At 38.3% G+C, this 21,886-nt stretch overlaps 1 protein-coding gene across 3 annotated transcripts in view; it reads right to left on the reverse strand.

The window, feature by feature from the left end:
• Positions 1-592: 592 nt before the first annotated feature.
• The window catches only part of LOC131044069 (protein MOR1-like), a 122,593-nt gene continuing 101,299 nt past the window's right edge, over positions 593-21,886 (reverse strand). For 2 of the 3 annotated variants that reach the window (XM_057977335.2, XM_059218075.1), the window contains 16 exons: positions 21,272-21,348; positions 21,096-21,175; positions 4,931-4,996; positions 4,582-4,705; positions 4,142-4,264; positions 3,976-4,053; positions 3,730-3,888; positions 3,436-3,594; positions 3,236-3,333; positions 2,988-3,144; positions 2,618-2,737; positions 2,388-2,483; positions 1,981-2,052; positions 1,596-1,878; positions 1,171-1,505; positions 593-1,063 (listed from right to left, as the gene is read on the reverse strand). In XM_057977335.2, coding sequence (XP_057833318.2) covers positions 1,219-1,505; positions 1,596-1,878; positions 1,981-2,052; positions 2,388-2,483; positions 2,618-2,737; positions 2,988-3,144; positions 3,236-3,333; positions 3,436-3,594; positions 3,730-3,888; positions 3,976-4,053; positions 4,142-4,264; positions 4,582-4,705; positions 4,931-4,996; positions 21,096-21,175; positions 21,272-21,348 — 1,979 coding nt within the window. In that variant the 3' untranslated portion in view covers positions 593-1,063; positions 1,171-1,218. Of the gene's footprint in view, positions 1,064-1,170; positions 1,506-1,595; positions 1,879-1,980; positions 2,079-2,387; positions 2,484-2,617; positions 2,738-2,987; positions 3,145-3,235; positions 3,334-3,435; positions 3,595-3,729; positions 3,889-3,975; positions 4,054-4,141; positions 4,265-4,581; positions 4,706-4,930; positions 4,997-21,095; positions 21,176-21,271; positions 21,349-21,886 lie in introns of those variants that run through there. The other variant, XM_059218074.1, reaches the window with a different exon arrangement.

Genomic DNA, 21,886 nt, shown 5'->3' on the forward strand with positions numbered 1-21,886 from the left:
TTTATATTATATTATTTAAATATTTATAAATTTTATATTTTATAATATGGACACACTTAGAACATACCCAACCCTTTCAAAATAGCATTGCCATACCAACATATTATACACATTTACCGGTACCCAATTCCAATTCCACAATTCAAGTATTTTACATGCCAACAAAATTTATTGATTGCCTACGACCAAAGCTTTTCAGATGAATCTGCTTCTTCATTTGATTTATAAAATGCTAAAACTTTTCAGAGGAATCTGAAAAGTTCTTTTGATATAAAATGCTAAGACTGAAACTGGTATACAATAGACATGGCTTAAATATATAGTTCAAAATGCTGGGTTGCGGTGGGTAGATACTACGATCACTTATATAACAAGAATTTTATTTTTCTTAATTTTGATAGCAAATTTTGTGGTAGCTATGCTTTTGTTTGCCTCCTTTTGGATATCTTCTGTGCCCGCATATTATCAGACAGGCAGCTTTGAACTAATTGCACCATATGAAGAGTTTGAGCCTCCTCCGTTAATGAAGCAATTTGTTACTTACCAAGAAAAAAAAAAAGAGTATTTCCACAAGACCAACCTCAAAAATACATGCACCTAAAATCACAACTTTATTTGATTATAAGAACATATCACGAATACCTTTTACATGGAATTTCCATCAAAACTCCCTATCAAAAAAGTGGAAGCCGCAGGCTCCTGCCAGCGTTCCAAAGGAGCTGAATCGCTTTGATGACTCGTCAATAATGTAAGAATAATTCAAAAGTTTCCAGAAATGCTGACAACTTGTATGAGGCCCAGACATAAGCTGTTGGAGAAAAGACTAGCCAGGATGCCTGAGATAGTATATTGGCTGACAAAAAATAGTTTTCATTTACAACCTGCAAGACATCTCATACGATTTTCAACACCAGCCCTGCCTTGCAAGAGAGTACATATATGGTGGCGGATGATCAGCTGCTAAATAAAGCTGGACAAACTGTCACAGCTATTCCGTAGAGCAACCAAATGGCCTAGGCTTATTGGCAATTCAGAACACTCGTCTTCACTGTAATTGAACAGCCTATAATTCCCCCTTACAAATCAGATGTCTTCACAGGACAAGAAGTGCAATACGTCCAAATATATTATTTAGAATAAAGAGGAACTAAAGGGATGGAATTTCTTTACCTGAGCTCTAAAATAAGGATGATTCCACAATATTTTCCATAAAACAATCTAAATTACTCCACTTTTGAGCCTTTCCATACGGGCTTGAAGAACAGATAATGCCTTCTCATCCTTTGGAGGTGCCTCACCAGACTCTGGCAATGCCTCTGGACTAGAAGAATCATTTACTTCAGGGATACTGAATTGAGAGATCGCTGGTTGCAGCAATCCATTTGAATATGAATTCGGAGATCCAGTCACAGGATTTCCAGCAGCAGCAGCCTGTATGCTTTTCATTCTTTCTCTAATTGCATCCAACGTGCCACGTGGAGCAGAGTTACCTGATTTGTTTTCACCTTTTAAAGCAAGCACATTTGATAAGTATCTAATATTCTATAGACAAGCAATATCTTAAAAACGAAGGCAATATACAGAGCATGTTTTACCTTCAGTAAAATTGTTGCTTTCGTATTGACTAGCTAGGTAACGTATCTGTGAAAGCTTCCTTGTATCATACTGATCATAGGCCCCAGCATGAAAATTTCCAATGCCATTTCCATCTACAGGCTCCTGACGGTAGGCGAGCAAGTTTGGAACCATCTGTAGCCTATCATTCAGAGGAGAAGGTGGAGCAAGTTGTAAAGAATTATAAGTGGGAGAAGAAACTGGAGGTGGTGTTGATATAGGCACACTAGAGGGTGTTCTGCCAGCTGCCGAGTTTTTCTCCATCTGTGTACCCAGAGAAGGAAGACGGGAAGATCTCAGCACACATTTCAATAGATGTAAAAATGAAAAATCATGTCATATGGATGGTCGTTAGGCCTGTGTTACCTGTGCTAAACCATCTCTAATATATGTCCGAAATGCTTCACTTGCATTTTGTAGCTGTGAGAAAATATCTACCTGCAAGCATATGCAATCATCGATAACTGGTAATGAGTTTTATAAGACTGTCTCTACCTATTCCCCGATATCGGCTTCAACTATTGAAACAAAGGATTAAAGACTTCAATTGGTTAATCTTATAAAAAACATGGATGCCTGTGTTTTTATCTAATGTGCAATTGAGAAGCAAATGATACGTGCAATATTATAGTAATGATAAATTGCAATCTGTTTCGATCAAGGCAATCCTTGTACCAGTTTTCGTTTTAACTGAAACAATTTCTCCGCATAGAGACTTGTAATTTCCACAACTGGACTAAAATTGACTAGGCAAGTTAACATCACAGCCTCACCTGCGGGTGCATCTGAGTTATGCGATATAATTCATATAAACCAATCGAACAAGTCTGTTTGTCTCCAATTTTCTTGAAAATTGCAGCAAGCTCTTGCTGAAAAGAAGGGAGCAAGTATGTATACCATGTATATTAGAAACATATCAATCAATAACTGCCAGAAAACAACATACAGACTAGTTAACATTGCTTTAATGCAACAAACAAATCTAGAAGGGATTATTTTCCACCTTTAACTGTCCATCTGCAGAGTGTGGTGCTGCTGATGTTGGACCATTTTGAGCCGAGTCTCCCCAGTTGGACTGACCAACCGCTCCAGCAGGATTCAGCATTCTGGCAGCTGCCAAAGTCTACAATAAGTAGAAGCAAGGCTCAGATAAACCATCGTTGCACTTTCTTTATTTCTACTAAGAATACAAATAAGTTATGCATAAAGCTCCCTCCCGTAATATATATCATAGTTATAATCTCAAAACATGTTTTATTCCAGAACTATAGCTTGCATGTTTTCCTCCACCAAAGAATTTATACATGACAAATGCCAATTCAACTGTGGAAGTAGAATATATTGTTAACCAAAGGCTCAAACAAATTTATCACCTGAAGGTTAAGTTCAATGTATGCAAGAATTATAGGCTGTGGTTCAATATCTATGGGAACCATAGATAAATGGCCCTTGATTGCAGTTCCACGAAGTTTGACTAATTCGTGCAATACAGTTTTAACCATACGCAATGGTTTATCATCTGCACCAGCTCTGTAATAATTTAATAAATTCAGTAACACATTAATACAGATATATTTATCACTTGTCGAGGAAAGAATTGATGAGTGTGCATTATGAATACCTCTTGCGAATTTCTTCCATCCCCAATTCTTGCAGATATTGATGTATGCTTTCAAGAAGTCGGTCAAGATCAACCTCAAAAATAGTACTTTGAAGAACCTGAATATGGAGAGAATTAAAATCCGATTATTTGCTTGTATCAGATTCCTTCAGGGTGTTAGAATCATCAGTCCAAAGAACAGACTTCAGACATATCATTACCTTTGTCAACTTGATGAGACATTTGACAATCAGATCAGAGAATTTGTGGCTTCTGATAGCATCAGCATCCCTAGACACTTGAGAGGGCCACTTAGAAGGATCTAGTGGTCGAAGAAGACGAATTAGAACTACAAAAGCTGAAGTTCTGTCTGCATTTTCCTGCAACAAAGAAAAATGAAAATTTTGTCCTTAGGAACTCAATACAGCAAGCTTTTAGAGAATGTGGGATATTTTCCAAACAAGAGATAAGTATAATAGTTGGTGGATGAAGAACTAACACAATAGAAGCCTTACCAAAATTTTCAGCATTAACACATTCAAGGCTTTCAGTAGCTGACTCCCATCATCCACCAATTGAACCCTTTCATCCAGAAGCCATAAGAGAAGCTCAGTTATAAGATTATACAGCGTCTCTTCCTTCACCCCATGGGCAACCTTCTTTATTTGGAATGTCTGCATATATATAGAACATTAAACAACTGATCCAAAAGCCACTCATAACAACTCAAGAAAGAAAACTAAGTCCTATATGCAATATACCTGCATAAGGGTGTTCAAGACATATTTACAAGACCTTGAAGATGCACCGACAAGGACCAGGCTAAATGTTTTGGCAACCTGAATCAAAGTAGTAATAAAATGTTAGCCGGTAGTTGTCAACACATTAAAATCTGAGCATGTAACTCAAAACTCCGAATGGACAAACCTTTGTTGTTAAGTATGATACAAGTTGATCTGCATCATTGACAAGGTCATCCATAACTGTGCTACTTGAATTATTATTAGCTTGGCTCAGCTCATAACAAACAAACTTCATGCCTTCAACAGCCTGCACAACAGCAGAGACTCTAAACTGTAACAAATATCTTCAATAAAAAACTAATAGTAAAACGAATTTTTTTTACCATAACTCCAAAAAGAGTCTTCTTGACTGAAGAATCAATTTATTATATAGAAAAATGTAAGCCATATAACATAAAAGGAAGAAATGATGTTATCTTAAAGTAATAGCAATATGTTCTTTCCTATTCACTTCATAGAGATTCAAAACATGGGTCAAAGAAAACCAAATAAAGGGTACCAATTGTGGACAGACTCGGGATATCTGGTCTAATGTACAAAATCAATTTATATCACTCAAATGACCTGATCTGGTGATCCACAGTCGATAACATCAATTGCTGCTTTCCAATTGGATGGGCCTATTGCTGGGCCATTCGCAAGTTGTTGATCTGCAAGGGCCTCAAAATGTCCATAGCTTGTGCGAATACTGCAAAGGGGCCAACAGACATCAGGAATAACTACTCTGTCCAGAGAAGTAAGATGTAGAAAGGTGCAATTACATAGTTTCTCAAACTAAAAGGAGAAATAAGCATCAACTTCAAGTACAAATGCCAAAAATCGGTATCATTAAGCATGTAGTGGAAACAGACAGATTGACCAACAATAATATTCCTTCTAAGTTCATTATAGTAGACTTGTAAAACACCCAAACCTTGGCAAAACTGGAGCAGAAATGGGCCTTGGAATAAAATCATCGCTTTGTTCAGCAGTCTCTAACCTGTAAATTGGAACATATCTTATGTTAAACAATGTTTTGATTCCTGACCCAGAAACCTGTATCATAACGTTGAAACAAAACAGAACTTGCTCTCACATACAATAAGCTACCTGATTAAAGTGTCGTATGATAGTACTGACTTAAACTTGCCAAATTTTAATTATGAAGCTTGAATAGGTGAATAAATATAAGAATAACCATGCAAAATAGTCAGAGTGCAACTATAGGAAAAGAAAACAGGATTATGTGCTTACTCAATTTGTAAATGTTGCATTTTAAGGTAACTACAAAACGCAGATTTAAAATCACCATAGCATAGAAAATGAAGGAACAAGACAGATTAAATTTAAATACATATTAGATGCTTGTTGACAAGGAGAGGCATATATAATAAGTTCCAGAGTAGACTTAAGACAAATGGAAACCATTTACATACAAAGAAACATTAGCATGATATAGAGAAAAAGACAAATTCTTCATTTAATAAATGAAGGATACATTTAGAAATTCCCGTTACTCTTTCACATGATTATTATCTGACTTTCTTTATTCTTAAGATAGCCAGGACTTGACTCTGCAGCGATTACTTAGTGGAAGGCAATGTTTCTTTTGTAATTCAGCCAGACAATCTCTGCATGCTAGGATAAGTGTATCAGACAAACTTATATCCATAATCCAGGGGAAAAGGAAAAGCCTGCAAAAACTTTTGAAACACCATGATGGAGAATGTTTACTACTATATCTGATAAATTAAATACAAGAAATAATAATACAAATAACAATGCATACCAGATACAAGAGTAAAATATATCTTGATTTGTACATGAATTATTACAGAGTAGACTGGAGATGATCAGGCAAGGATTACAATTGATCCGACTCTAGCCTCCTCCCTTCTCTGACCATACACAACATATTTAAAGGACCCAATGGTTGCCAAGAGGAACACAACTGTCAACCAACTGACACTCATAACTACCCGAGAGTAACAACCCACTTAATACAAACAATTAATACATTGGCAGATAAACAATATTATTGAGCATGACAATAGGCATCGTACGCAACTAAATCATTCCCCTCCAAAAGAAAAAGTCGTCTTCTAGACAACAAGTATAGATCAAGTAATATTCAGAAAGATTGATGACAAGTGTGTAGATAGTGACTTTGATTGGAGAATCTCAACTTGTAGTGTACTTACCAAATCAAAGGGGGGTTTGGGGGCAACACCCCTTGCGAGGGTTTGGGGGCAGCGCCCCTAGTGGGGTTGAAGAGCAATGCCCAAACCCTGCCACCAACACCAAATTAAGACCTTTAAAACCACACAAAACTCCATGATGCACATCAATTTTTTTATTTTCTAAGACATCAAAAGCAATGCTGATGAAGCCAAAAAATAGCAATTCCATGTCAAAATTTTGATCAAGTCGTGCTCTACACTTCAAAAAAGATGGTCGTACTAGAAGTTGTCATACGGAACTTGCATAATATTGTCATACCAATCCTACCACTTGCTGTCGCTGTACATGATACATGAGAGGTCGCATGGTACAAATGAGACAATCAGATGCAGTTCCCGTTCAACTATAATCCCCAACCCACCCCTATCAACATTCCATATTCCGTGCCAGATTCAGATTCCGTACGAAGTGCTCTTGAAGATGCCATATGGTATACCACAAACCCCATACGTTACCGATCCACAAACCAAGAAGATGCACCCATATGTGGAGGAGCTTTTCTCTAAGCCGTACCTGTACAATATATAGCTGTCATAAGGTGAGCCTGCCATGAAGATGTACGATGGGAGATACTGCCTCTCGTATGGGGTAATTGCTTGCCATCCAGAGTGTTGTTCGTATGAATTCTAGTCGATGCAGGTCTATGATGTCGTACAAAAATATTTAACCAAGGAAGCCATACGCAATGAGGTCTTAGTTGTACGTGGTGTGACAAGTTTTGATGTCGTACATAGTTGCTTCCTTGCCGTACGTGGGAGATGTCAAGGGGAAGTAGTACAATTTCACAAGAATGTCATACATGGTTATGTTGTTGTACACTAGGATGGACACTAATATGCTATATAGAATGGATAGGACTTGTGTGCCGTGTGAGTTGAGGACTCGAATGTTGTACTTGGTAAAGGGACTCCCGATGTACCAAAACCTTGCAAAGTCATACCAAACCCATAGGTGCCAACTGCTTACCAAGCCGTACAAGGAAAAGTTGAGGGGTCCGTACGCTAAAGTGTAAATGACGTACATGGCGAAGGAACCATTGTATGGGAGTAACAACCAAGTGTCGTACGACACTACTTTGTACAAGAGAAGAAGGGAGTTGTCGTATGGTGTGTCTAGGAATGTTGTACAATATGCCATACCTCAGCAATTGCCAAAATCTTAAAGTGTCGTACCAAGATTGTTGGATGGGCTCCAAATGTTGCCGTATGAAATGATGACTTGGATGCCATACTACAAAACTCCTTGGAGACCGTGTAGTGAGTATTGAGTGTCGTACCAGTGTTGGGTGTCATTCCACTCTAATACCTCCATTTAAAAAAATTTCTCATTGGCCAACTCCATATTTTTCCTTCTTAATTTTTTAATTTTCTTCGATTCCCTTTTCTTTTTCCTTCCATTTTCCATCTCTGTACTGTCAAATGTGTCCATAAATTTACACGCTTTCATTGGTTTCTCTTCACCAAGAGTTGTAGCTTCAAGAAAATTACACGGTGAAAATACCTCATAATCCTCCATTAGCCAGTGGAATAGTCCATTCAGGGAACTCGTCTCATCTTTAGAACAATTTTCTAGCTCGAGCACCCCTTCGTCATTGGGTTCCATTGTTTTCCTTCCTTCATCCATCCCCCACTCTCCATCTTCAGATTTTGATTCGAACAATGCTAGTTCCTTGCTCACCACTCGATTCCTCAAGTCGATGACATACTTCCTCCCTTCACTCTCAATCGAGAGTGTGTTCCAATTCCAATTATGATTCGCCCTAGCATTAATCAACCATCCCCTCTCAAGGAGTGCGTCATATTTCTTCTACAACGGGATGACTATGAAGTCCAAAATAAATTGTTGTGTCCTGATAGTTACTTTTTGTGCCATCAATGTTCCCAATGGCTTTATACCGTGCTAGTCGATACCTACCAAGTATCTTCCAAGGTCGACGGCTAGAGTGTTGTGTTGATGTTTGTAGCTAGGTTGGATTCCTTCTAGGACCGACCTAGCCTATGGGTGACTAACTGACCTATCAGCCTTAGTCACATTAATGTGCAAATTAAAATGTTAATTGTAATTGCCTTATAGGGCCGACCCTATATAAGATTATATTATTGTAAATTATTGTTTTTATTCTAAGAGGCCGACCCAACTTGAATGGGTGCCTCTCTCATATATAAAGGAGATGTAATTGGGATTCATTATATATTCATTCACTCAAGCATCCAGCATTCAATCGCCTTCAACAGAGTAGCGAATTCCTTCTCCTAATCAACGAATACATTCCTAAGGCAGCAAACCTATTATATGATTAGCGAATCCATTTCCAAGGGCAGTGCACCATCTCTAAGACAGCGAATCACTTTCATGATCAGCAACTTGTCTCCATGATCAGCGAATGGTCTTCATGTTCAGCGAATTGCCTTCCTTGATTAGCGAATCATCTCCATTCAAGCATATTTCAGATAAGTTGGTTACACTACTGTGTACATCAGTTTGAAGCCCTAGTTTGGATTCCCTAGTTCATATTTCTTCAAGTGTTGAAGCAAATCTGTAAAGATATACACTGATTATTATCTAATATCATCTGAGATTAGTTGTTGGGTTTTTCACCTTCAAGAGGAAGGTTTTCCCAAGGTATTCTTGTTCTCTGTGTTCATTGTGTTAATTTTGTTAATTGCTATCAGTCTGATCTAAAAAAAAACCTCTCATCACTAAGATGAAGTGAGATTCCAAAATGTAAGTTGAGTGAAGTAGCACCAAAACCTCTCATTGAATATCGTGCATCATCTCCAATGATCACTTGAAGATTAGACCCCCTCTCCACCAAATCTGAAAGATGTTCCTAATAGCTGGTGATGTGTCTAGAAGCTCCAAAACCTCTCACTGAATATCGTGCATCATCTCCAATGATCACTTGAAGATTAGACCCCCTCTCCACCAAATCTGAAAGATGTTCCTGATAGCTGGTGATGTGTCTAGAAGCTCCACTATCAATCAACCAGGTATCACTATCCGTAGGGACATTGCTTGATAATGCTGATATGAAGAGGAATCCATTAGAGTTATCTTATGCTTCCTTCTTAGTTGAGACTTTATTAATGTTCGCCCCTTGTTCCTTCGACCTTGACAAACAATCTCTTGCGAAGTGACCAAACTTGTCACATCTGATCGGAAGAGCACCTTTGGTTGTTGCTTCAATTTGGGATCTTGCTATGATTTCTTGGTTTAGCAGAAAGCAGTCTTCGGTGGCACTGAGCACCGCAGAGGCAGAATACATTGCAGCATGTATGGCAGCTCGCGAAGCAGTGTGACTTCAAAAGCTCCTTGCAAGATTGTTTGGACAATCATCAGAGCCTACAATTATTCATTGTGATAACCAAAGCTGTGTGAAACTTTCTGTCAATCTTGTGTTTCATGACAGAACAAAGCATGTAGAGATCCAATATCACTATATTAGAGATATGGTGCAAAGGAATGCTATTCAGTTAAGGTACATTAGCACTGATGATCAGACGACCGACATTCTCACCAAGCCTCTTGCCAGAGTGAAGTTTGTGTACTTTCGAGACAAGCTTGGAGTTGTGGAGAATGAAGCCCTAGCTAAGAGGGAGTCTCAACATCAGTGATTTCTTGAGATGTACTATAATGCATTCTTCTCTGTGAGAGAAGTTTGAGGTGCAAGCCCTTGTTAATGCATTCTTCTCTGCGAGAGAAGCTTGAGGTGAAAGCCCTTGTTTCCACCCTCTTGGAGTAGCCATGGTGGATCCACCCTCTGCGAGTAGCTATGGTGGATGTCATGTGAGAGACTCCATGACTTAACACTTGTGTTTATTCACCCAATGGGAGTAGCCACGATGAACGTCATGATGAGATGACGACATCACGATTCCATGATGGGCACTTGTGTTTATTTGTTTTTCATCCATGGGAGTAGCCATGATGGACCCACCCTCTGGGAGTAGCCATGGTGGATGTCACTTTGTGACTCAGATATTGAGAAGGACTCCTCCCTAGCTAAGAGGGAGTGTTGATGTTTGTAGCTAGGTTGGATTCCTTCTAAGGCTGACCTAGCCTATGGGTGACTAATTGGCCTATCGGCCTTAGTCACATTAATGTACAAATTAAAATGTTAATTGTAATTGCCTTATAGGGCCGACCCTATATAGGATTATATTATTGTAAATTATTGTTTTTATTCTAAGAGGCCGACCCAACTTGAATGGGTGCCCCTCTCATATATAAAGGAGATGTAATTGGGATTCATTATATATTCATTCACTCAAGCATCCAACATTCAATGACCTTCAGCAGAGCAGTGAATTCCTTCTCCTGATCAGCAAATACATTCCTAAGGCAGCAAACCTATTATCTGACCAGCGAATCCATTTCCAAGGGCAGTGCACCATCTCTAAGACAGCGAATCACTTTCATGATCAGAAAATCCATTTCCAAGGGTAGTGCACCATCTCTAAGACAGCGAATCATTTTCATGATCAGCGAATGGTCTTCATGTTCAGCGAATCATCTCCATTCAAGCATATTTCAGATAAGTTGGTTACACTGTTGTGTTCATCAATTTGATGCCCTAGTTTGGATTCATGAACTGTTGTTCATACTGCTTCAAGTGTTGAAGAAAATCTGTAAAGATATACACTAATTATTATCTAATATCACCTAAGATTAGTTGTTGGGTTTTTCACCTTCAAGAGGAAGGTTTTCCCAGAGTATTCTTGTGTTCATTGTGTTAATTTTGTTAATTGCTATCAGTCTGATCTAAAAAATAACATGTTGGCCTTCCAAGACATTTCCAAGTATCTTTCGGTAGCACATTTACTTCCAAGCCTCTATCAATGATGGTGTTTGTCAATTTCTTCCCCATAATTTCCATCTCAACAACAATTGGCTTCCTCTCGATGCTCACCATCAACAATAATGGATTACTAACCTCATTCCCTTCACATGGTGGTTTTCCCGTCAGTTCCTCGTGGCTTACATTGTTTCTAGCTGACTGTGTCGTCACTAACTATGTTGGTAATTGGTAATTACCACTCTCAATTACGACATAGTTTGAAGAAGGTCAATCGCCTTGATAGTTATGGTTGTCTATGGCACTTGCCGAACTATGTTCTCTGATTACGATCGCAATGATGTACTTGCAATTTCGTTGCAAGTTATTTGTTCCTTTGCCAGCAATTGTTCTACTCATAGTTGGACTACTCGCGACTCGGCTCGACTCGCCAAGCCCCTGGGAAAAAAACTCATCAAAAACTCGACAACTTAAAAACACGCTTAATTTTAATAAAAAATGCATTTTTTTTGCAAAGTTTAATGAGAAGATGCATCCAATGAGTCAATAAATGATAACACAAAAGAAACAAGTTGATTCTAGATATATTTAAATGCAAAGTGTCTACAAAATCGCATCCTCATGAGGAATGCTGATGGCTGGAAGCCTGGAAGCAAAATAGTAAATAGTTTTTGTAAAACCAAAAGTAAATACATCATTACAAATTACAATTACAACTTCCTCTTCCCAGCTCTAGCAAAAACTAGGGGAGAGGTAAAACTAGAGGTTCTAGTCCTAGAAGTCTGCAATGGGCGTGACTGTGCCTCCTCGCTCAATATGGCTGGCTCATCCTCCATCCTGGATGAAGCTATGTCTCCACCTGCTTATGGCACTGGCAATGACTCCTCATCCTCATCCTCTTCCTCCTCAATGTCATCCAGCATGAAACCAAATCTACCCCCTCCTCCTCCATAGCTTGCCTCTCCAAATCAGTGTTGTCATCCTCGGAAAACAATGGAGGTTGCTACTGTGATGTCCAATCATTGTAAGGATCTATATCATCCAAGTCAAGTGGACCACCTGCTACTTCCTCTACCTTCCTTACGGGCAATCGAAGATTATATTGCACAAAGACAAGGTCATTGAGGAGTTTTTGAGCTAACTTGCTCCTCTTCTTCGTGTTGATGGCTTCAAACAAGCTCTAATTGTGCTCACAACTAGATGAACTACAAGGTTGACATAAGATTCTGAGGGCAAATTTTTTGAGATTTGGGGTATTTCCACCCCAACTTTGCCACCAAGCGTTTGCAAATTAAAATTAGGTTGAGAGTAGCACCCCTCGTCGGGGTTTGAGGGTGAGAAAAAGAGGGGTAGAGAGATAGGTCTAGATCTTGGGGGAGAGAGGAGAGAGTGAGATGGAGTGTGGTAGAGAGGGGGATAGAGGAAGAGTGATAGGGAGATAGATAGGTCTAAAATTCGAGGCAGATAAAGTGAGTGAGATAGAGAGAACGAGAGAATGTTGATAGGAGCATAATGATTACTGAAATTTGACTGTCTGAAAAATTAAAGGATCTTCTAAAACCTAGAATTTGCATTATAACTCCTAGAGATCTTAAACCACTCTCAAACATCCTACCAATATATACATGAAATATAACTTAAAGTATAAGCCACTTATACTTAAATGTTATATTTCATGTATATATTCTGATGAAGAGAATGAAACTGACCTGAAAAAACAAAAATTGATAATTTTTTCACATGTTTGGGCCTCTTTTTTTAGTCTAGCTGAGTTTTTAAAAGAAACTCGCCAAGTTTTTGCTGCTAGTTAAAGTGGTAAAAACTCGGCGAGTTTCAAAAACTCGCCGAGTACTCTGCGAGTATTCCATTTATGGTTCTACTTATGCTCTAGCTTCTTGAAGTCGTTCCTTCTTTGTACAAGCGTCCAAGTACACCGCCTTCTTCGTCTGTGCTCTCGTGATTGCCAAAACTACCTCTTCTTGTCCCTCCACGTCCAACATATTAATACCATTTTTCTTTGGGCAATTGGTGTCTTTGTGGTCACCTGGTCCACACCATTTGCACAATAATTGTAAATTGTCTTTCTTATTCTAGCAATCTCTTGCAAAGTGTCCCATTCGCTACATTGTCAACACTGTATGATAGGACATCCTCTAGAGTTGTACTGTATTTGATTTTGCCCTTCTCATTGATTTCAATAACTGCCTGGTGATACATTATGTGGTTTCGATGGAGTAGACTCTCCTTGTGTGAATAGTACTTGCGTACTTCTAGTCTTCAAATTATATGGACACTCCTTTATTGAATGACCCATCACTTGACAATCTCACGGAACATCTTTCTAGGAGAATTACCTTTCGTGTGCCTAAAGAACATTTTACCTAATCTCACTTTGACCCCTCAATTTTGCACTCAATACACCATAGTTCATTAGTTTCTTTACCGGTTCCTTTCTCTGCCTTCAATTCTTTCATCATTCTCATCATATCGCTCGTATGTTCTCATGCTTCCCTTGTTTGGTATTATAAATTTCAGCCACAATTTCGTTGTTGTCCCTCGGGAGTTTAAATTTCCTCCTATTCTTTAGGCTATCCCATGATTCTATGTGTTTATCTTCCAACTTTGAAAACCAATCAATGGCTATTCCTTGTAATGTTGTAGGAAACGCCCTCAACCAGTAGTCTTTATCCAACTGATTGTTTGCCAACAAAATGGTTTTGCACATTTTACAGTGCCTCATAGGATCCCCTGACCCGTTCCCCGTGAGCTTCAGTAGTTTCTATCAATCCACATTTAGACTCGCCATTGGAGTTGTTGGATATTTTGTCATTGATGTCAAAGGATGATGATCAAAGTTGTCTAGCAATTGTTTGTTTGAGCTACTTGGTTGCTTGGTTGAGCTTTTTGGTTGCTAGGTTGAGCAACTTGGTTGCTTGGTTGAGCTACTTGGTTGCCTGGTTGAGCTACTTGTGTGTTTGAGTTACGCCGTTGTCAGCTTGAGCTGGCTGCTTGTCCATGTCACCTACTTGCTGTCAGCTTCTCTTGCCAAGTTAGATTATTTGCCACATCATTCTTGAAGGTTGACCCTTCTAAACAGCCAAGAATTAAATGGAAAGGCATGATTCAAGGGCTGTGTCAGAATTTATGATAGACGTTTTCTTTATTTTGTGCGATGCTTTATTTCTGACATTTGCTATTTAGCAACGTTTTTTATGAGAATGGAAGGTCTATTTTTGGAGGCAGCTCTCTTTGGAATGGTTTCTTTTATCTACTCATCCTTTACTGTTACGGTTTGATAATGCTTCATTGTAAGTAAGTGGAGGCGGTGGCTAAGTTTAGTGTTTGTAAAAGCTCTATTCAAGGTATCTGATGGATGTTAGATCAGAAATTAAAAAAGTTTCATTCAAATGTTTCATGGCAACTTTTCAAGGCCTGCAGAAAGAAGATATTAATACTCTCGAGTGGAAACATATTTTTGGGATTTCTATTATGCTGGAATACAGATACTGATGGTACATCTTTTCTATGGCTTGAATCCATGTATACGTTGTGAATCTGAATCGGATATGTTGTGCAGTTATGAGTTGTGTTTCATAAAGGTGTTATGTTTCTTTTGAAACTTGACATACATACATTGTCTGAAGTGGTGAAAAGGAGGTAAAATAAATATATCTCTGGTTCGATCTGCTGCAAGTTTATTATTGATACCTTAACTGCTGAGAATACAAGGTGCATACAATCAAGTGAGGTGTAGGGTGCATAGGATATGATTGTGCTGAGTGCAATACAGAGAAAGATCAAGCATAGTTTTTAAGGAGTCTAGCATTATTTTCAAAATGAGGAGCTTATATTTGAAAGATACTTAATGGAGCTGTATATGCGAATCATAGAAACGGGACTCGCCCAGACTCAGCGAGTCCGAGTACGAGTCAGGCCCGGCGAGTCCCAGTTGGCGAGTTTGGCCCAAACTCTCCAAACTCGGCGAGTCTCGAGCCCTAGACTCGGCCGGCGTCAAGCCAAAAGAAAAACACAAAAAAAAATTATTTTGCAATGTTTTTTTCAGTCCGTTTTTTTTTATTTAATTATCTTCTATCCCTAAAAGTGACTTTAATTTCATTCACTTGCAAAAAAAGGAGTAAAGTGAGTTGGGAAGAAAAACAAGGGTGCATAGAAGAAAAACCAACAAAGAGGAAGCTCAAGTTTTCTTCAATTTGTCACATTGGATCTGCATTGTGTTTCGATTTGGTGCATCAAGAGTTGGATAGGAAGATTTTGCAGCTCATTTCAAGCTTGTTGTAAGAGATAAGATTGTTTTTTTTAAGATTAGTTTGTTTCTTGTATGCAAAAATTCTATTTTCTATTCATTTATTTTGAAAGTTTTAGATTTTCTTTCAAAATCTTTTGTATGTTTGTATGTAGCATGTAGTATGTAGTTGTAGTGTTGTACTATGTAGGGTTTGTAAATTTCTTTTTTTTTAAAGTATAGTTTGACAAACCCTACTTTAGTTTTTTTTAATGTATGTAATATGTATTAATTTTAATTTGTATTTGTAATGTTTTATTGCAGCAAACTTCACTTTATTATTTGCCTCAACTTCAAGTTTCACAAAACTATCCTAAAATGTCTACTTCAGCTTCTAGACCCCCCATTAGAAAGGACCCAGATTGGAAATATCATGAGGATTTTCCAGGGCAAGGAAAGGGGCAAACAAAATGTATGTTTTGCAAAACAATATTCCATGGAGGTATATATAAGCTGAAATACCATATTGCTGGTGTGCGTGGACATGATGCCGAACCATGCCTAAAAGTAGTCCCTGAGGCCGTACGTGAATGTTATGTAATGGTTGAGGAGATTGAAAGGAAAAAGAAACAAAAGGAGGATCGAGCGGCCATTGGGAAAGAGACAGTTTTAGGAAGAGGGACACAGTTAGGTTGTGTTGGAGGCCCTTCTTCCTTACCTCCATATCGTCCCACTCAGTTTGCTACTGCTGGTGCTTCTGTTTCTGCTTCTGCTTCTATAAGTGGTAGTGCCACCGCCACTTCTCATGCTCCTAGCACTAGTAGTTGTAGTGGGAGTGTTGCCATTGGACCTAGGCTTCGTAAATCTAGGTTGGATTCCTTCTTTGTGCCTCGCACTACTCCTGGGTCCCAACCGTCACTTGAGGGCATGGGTTGCAACAAGGAGGTCCATGATGCTGCTAAAATGGCAGTTGGCAGGTTTTGGAGCTACAGCTATATTCCATTCTTTGTAGCCAGGTGAATGTTTTACTAACTTTTATGTTTGATAACTTTGATTGTTTTAATTTTTATACTTAACTTATCTCATTGAGTTTCTTTGCGACAGGTCTCCTTATTGGCAACAAATGGTTGATGCCATTACCATATGTGGGGCGGGGTTCAAAGCCCCTAGTGACAGTGATTTGAGGGGACCCATTTTGTCTCAAATGGTGGATGATGTGAAGAAGGATTTAGATGAACAACGCCAGATATGGAGCACTAAAGGTTGCACCATCATGACTGATGGTTGGACGGATAGGAAAAATAGAACTCTCCTTAATTTTCTTGTTTCTTCCGCAGGTGATTGATTAATTTTAGTTTCATATAGTCTTTAATTTTTTATTTTTTATCTAATGGTTTATTGAATGATCATTGACCTAGCTTTATTTTTTTATTTCAGGGGGCACCGTTTTCATCAAGTCCATTGCAAGAATGCCACCTACCTATGTGAGCATATAGAGGAGGTGATTGAAGATGTGGGTGAGGAGAACGTGGTACAGGTGGTGACCAACAATGCAGCAAATTATGTTGCTGCGGGTAAACTTTTGATTACAAACTAATTTTGTTTGCAAATTAATTACTATCTTGTAGTTTGTACCTCCATTAATTACAATTTACAATGCAACAAATTATGTTGCTGCAGGTAGACTATTGATGGAGAGGCACCCATCTATAGTTTGGACTCCATGTGCTACTCATTGCATTGACCTCGTGTTGGAGGATATTGGAAAAATCCCATGGGTCAAGAGATGTGTAGAAAGGGCAAGAAATGTCTGCAAATTTGTATATAATCATTCATGGGTGTTGGCTCTTATGAGACAATACACAGACCAGAAGGAGTTAGCTCGTCTAGGAATCACAAGATTTGCCACAAACTTCCTCACATTGCAGTCCATGCTTAGGTCTAAGTTTGCCTTGAGACGTATGATTGTTGGTGAGGAGTGGTCTTCCTCATCCTATGCTACCACCCCTGCAGGGAAAGATATGGCAGACTGCATTTTTTATGAGCAAGGCTTTTGGGTCCCTTGTGATGAGATAGTGAAGGTAAATTTTTTATAAATTCTACAATTTAAATTTTAACTTCATGTTTTATAACTTATTATATGTATTCTCTTATTTGCTCATTTTTCTAAATTACACAATATTTTCAATTTTGCAGTTTGTTAAGCCCTTGGTGGTTTTGTTGCGAGTTGCGGATGGAGATAAGCCTGCAATGGGCTATATATATGAGGGCATGGATAGGGCGAAGGAGGCCATCAAATTTGTCTATGGAGGAGATGAGAGCAAGTATGGTCCCATTTGGGAGATCATTGATAGGAGATGGCATCATCAACTTCATAGGCCCATCCATGCGGCAGCCTATTATCTGAATCCGGCATTCCGTTTTATCCCTTCTTTCAAGGCTGATGTGGAGGTCCTTAATGGGCTATACGCAATCATGGAGAAGATGGGACCTGCTGGTACTTCTCAAATAGACCTTTTTCGAGAGCTACAATTATTCTCAGGTGCACAAGGGGAGACCTTCTCTCGTCCTATCGCCAAAGATAGCAGGACAACTCTGATGCTAGGTAAAAATAAATTGTAAGGCTTAATTTTAGTTTTATTCAATACTATATTGTAACTTGTTAAATGAGTTCATGAGTGAGACTGATTTAATTTATTTTTCTCATTTCAAACTCAGATCATTGGTGGAGCTTTTTTGGCCCAGAGACACCAAATAGTCAGAAGTTGGCCATTCGCATCTTGAGCCAACCGTGCAGCGCATCAAGTTGTAAGTGCAATTAGAGTATGTTTGAGCACATACACTCCAAGAGGCGCAATAGATTATCTGTGGAGAAGATGAATGATCTCGTCTTTGTTCACTACAACCTCCGCCTGAGAATGAGAAAGAATGCATTAGTTGGCATCTCTCCTATCATTCTAGATGAGGTTGATCTTGAAGAAGAGTGGGCCAATGAGAATCAGACAGCTCCTGGGACTCCTACAGCTGTATTTAGTGATTATGGCATTGATTGGATCGACCAGGTAGATATAGAGGCTGAGGCTGTAGCCATGGCAGAGGAGGAGCAGAGAGCACGAGCAGAGACAGGAAATACTGAGACTCAGAGTGACACGGCTGTTCCTGGTGTTGGTGAGCATGGCATGGTGTCACGGGGAGCGACTATGGTTGCTGAATCATCCAGGACCTACTTTAAACGCCTTCGCAGGGGGCCAGGGCAAGAGGGTGCACAGCCCTCTAAGCCATAGGCTTGTACACTTGTAGTTGTATTTAGTATTTACTATTTACCTTTGGTATTTGTATGAAACATTTGATGATGATCATATGATGACATGGATTTTTTATTCCATGAGTTTTGTAATATTGTATACATTTGACAATATTTATATATCTATGTTTGTTATTTTCTTCAGCTACAATTTGCGTTTATGCTTATGTGATCGATGTATACTTGTGTATGTAATCAAATGAGTCAAGTTTGATGATGTTTTTGTGTCTTTAAGGTGTATTCAATAAAGGGTGTTTGAAACAAGTTTTAAATCTTTAAAAATCTCTAAATTTCTTGAGTTTTTCACTTTCCCGAGTTCTGCTGAGTCTGACGCCGAGTCCCGAGTCCGAGTCCCGTTTCTTTGATGTGAATATGATAGGGTTTTTTGAATGTATAATGAGAAGATCTTATAAAAGTTTCAGTAATTTTTGTTTATGAAAAAGACTGGAGTAGATGCTTCAACTAATTGAAGTTCATGCTTCAAGGGGAGTAGATACTCTCAGTAAGTTGGTGCTCACTTTTGTATTTTGAGTTGGTGCACATTTTGTTAATGAAAGCTATTGTGTGATGTGGTTTTTTACTCGAAAGGGTTTTCCACAAGAAATCCGGTGTTTGCATTTTGATGTTTGCTCTCTCTATGTTTTATATGGTTTCGTATGTTTAAAAGTTTTAAAATATTGATTCACCTCCCCCCCTTCAATATTTTATATGTGCCTTTTAGGAGTCACTATCTTTCTCGCCTGCCTACTCCCTTGTGTGCCAGACCTAGGTGGACTATTCCAACCGCTATGTTTTGGTGCTTTCCCTACACTCTCGAACACGTGTGCGTCCTTTACATTTTCAGCTCTAGCCTCCCCAACATTCTGGTTACTTCTAGGCTTTGATTCGTCTTGTGCTCCCTCTGTTTGAGCGTCTGTAGTTCAAAATTCAAATCCTCTGATTCACATTTCCCCTAAGATGGATAGACGACAGAATATGTCTACGAGTTTAAGATTTTCCTCTTCGTACTCCTCATCTGACGTTTGACTGTATGAACGAAATGTCTGACTAGATTTTCCTCAAATGTTTCTCGTAATCTTCTTCTTCGTTCTCTTTGTTCTAAGATCCTTAGAGATCGCTTGGTCTTGACCACCTACTTCCAAGCTCTGATTCGTTCTTGTGCTCCCTCCATTCGAGGATCTATAGTTCAGATCCTCTGATTCTCGTTTCCCCTGAGATGGATAGACGACGGAATATGTCTATTGAGTTCAAAATTTTCCTCTTCGTACTCCTTGTCCAACATTTGACTATATGAATGGATTGTCTGATCATCTAACTAGATTTTCCTCAAATGTTTCTTGTAGTCTTCTTCTTCGTTCTCTTTGTTCTACAATCCTTAGAGATTGCCTAATCGCTTGGTCTTGATCATCTTGTGGCCTCTTCTCGTCTTTATTGGGATCTAATGGCATGAACCACTCAAATCTGGCCCGATTTCTTTTAAGGCAACAACGCCAAATGTTCACTGTTATATCTGATAAATTAAATACAGGAAATAATAATACAAATAACAATGCATACCGGATACAAGAGTTAAATATATCTTTATTCGCACATGAAATTATTACAAAGAAGCCCAGAGATGGTCGGCCAAAGATTACAATTGATACGACTCTATCCTACTACCTTCCTTGACAATACACAACATATTTAAAGGACTCGATGGTTGTCAAGAGGAACACAACCGTCAACCAACTGAAGCTTATAACTACTTGAGAGTGACAACCCACTTAATACAATCAATTAATACATTGGCAGATAACCAATATTATTGAACATAACAATAGGCATTGTATGTGAATACAAAGAAAATATATGTCCATTTTTTATAAACAAAGGGACTAGATACTACACGCCCAAACAACAATTGTATTTTTTCAAAGATAGAGAACTTCATCAAAATTCAAACCCAACCTACATGCTGAGATTCAATTGAGCATAAAAGGAAACACTTTTAGGAGATCATGCTTACATATATGTCTAAGAACCAGAATCTCCAAGGATCTGCTAACATAAAATTTAAAGCTCTTCCATAGTGATTAACTTCCTGAAAGTTCTCAGCAAAGTGAGACAGATAAAAATTGTTTTAGGAAGGACCTCAGTTCATGTGAAGATTCTTCGTGGACCTTTTATAGTTGGCTTAAGTAGGTAAGACTTACTAATTTACTTTGTAGAATTTGGGCTTAGTCAGGTTCTCAATTTTATGGAAATACACTACTTAATTTCTCACATCAATGGCATAAATTTTTGCATGAAATTAAATTAGATAAATTGGATTTTTATAGCCTCTCTTCGTACTATTGTGATTTGAACATACAGAAATCTCTTGTTATTTGAGAAACAACAGAAATATATGGAAAGATTCAGCTCAGAAAATTTAATATAAATAGGTCACAGATAATAGCGTGTACATAGTGATATAACACATCAAACTGTAGAACACAGAATATTGATGATTAAAATTATAAAATATGACATACCCAATGTCTCTGACTGAACGCCTTAATGCTGCTCTGGCCTCACCAGGCTTTCCTTCCTTTCTCTTTTCCATTTCACGAGCCTAACAAAACAGATATAAGCTAAATACATCAATACTCAAGTATCAAAGAGATTGCAGACTTAACTATCAGATTATTAAAGGAATATTTTGAAGCACCTTCCACTTGAATTTATCATCAAGCATGCTCTTTTGAGCATCTGCTAGCCTCCCCACGAATCTCCAGATATCATCACCTAGAATTATAAGCAAATTTGTATACAAGCATTGAGAATTTACCATAGGAAAATACTAATGTTAGATAAATCATTAGACATAACATCTTTCAGGATATCCATACAGAAAAATTAATAACAAAGGCATGAGACATGAAAAAAAATCTAAGACACTCAAAAAAGTGGGACCTGAACTAAAGGAAAATTTCAGTAAAGTTGAAATCCCAAAGACAACCAATAATAGCAGCAAAGAAATCACATTCTGATTACAATAGCGGAGCAAAAGAGCAGAACAATATTGTTTAAAAAATGAAAGATATGCAGACTTAATATAGAAGTAAATGGTAAAGAAAACATTCTCACAAAACAGCAGTCACAGAAGGGCAAAGAAAAGAATTCAGTGTTTCTGTATAAATATTAAATTTAAACTAAATGGATGTGCAAGAGTTCTTAATCAAGTCATTCAACAATAACTTCAGCTTGACCAATAGGCTTTTTAGCAGGCACATCCACTATCATTCTCTAGAGTTTGTGTGATCAAAGGCTGCCCAATCATTCG

This window comes from Cryptomeria japonica, chromosome 3, assembly GCF_030272615.1.
Source record: "Cryptomeria japonica chromosome 3, Sugi_1.0, whole genome shotgun sequence".
In the NCBI taxonomy this organism is placed as follows: Eukaryota; Viridiplantae; Streptophyta; class Pinopsida; order Cupressales; family Cupressaceae; genus Cryptomeria; species Cryptomeria japonica.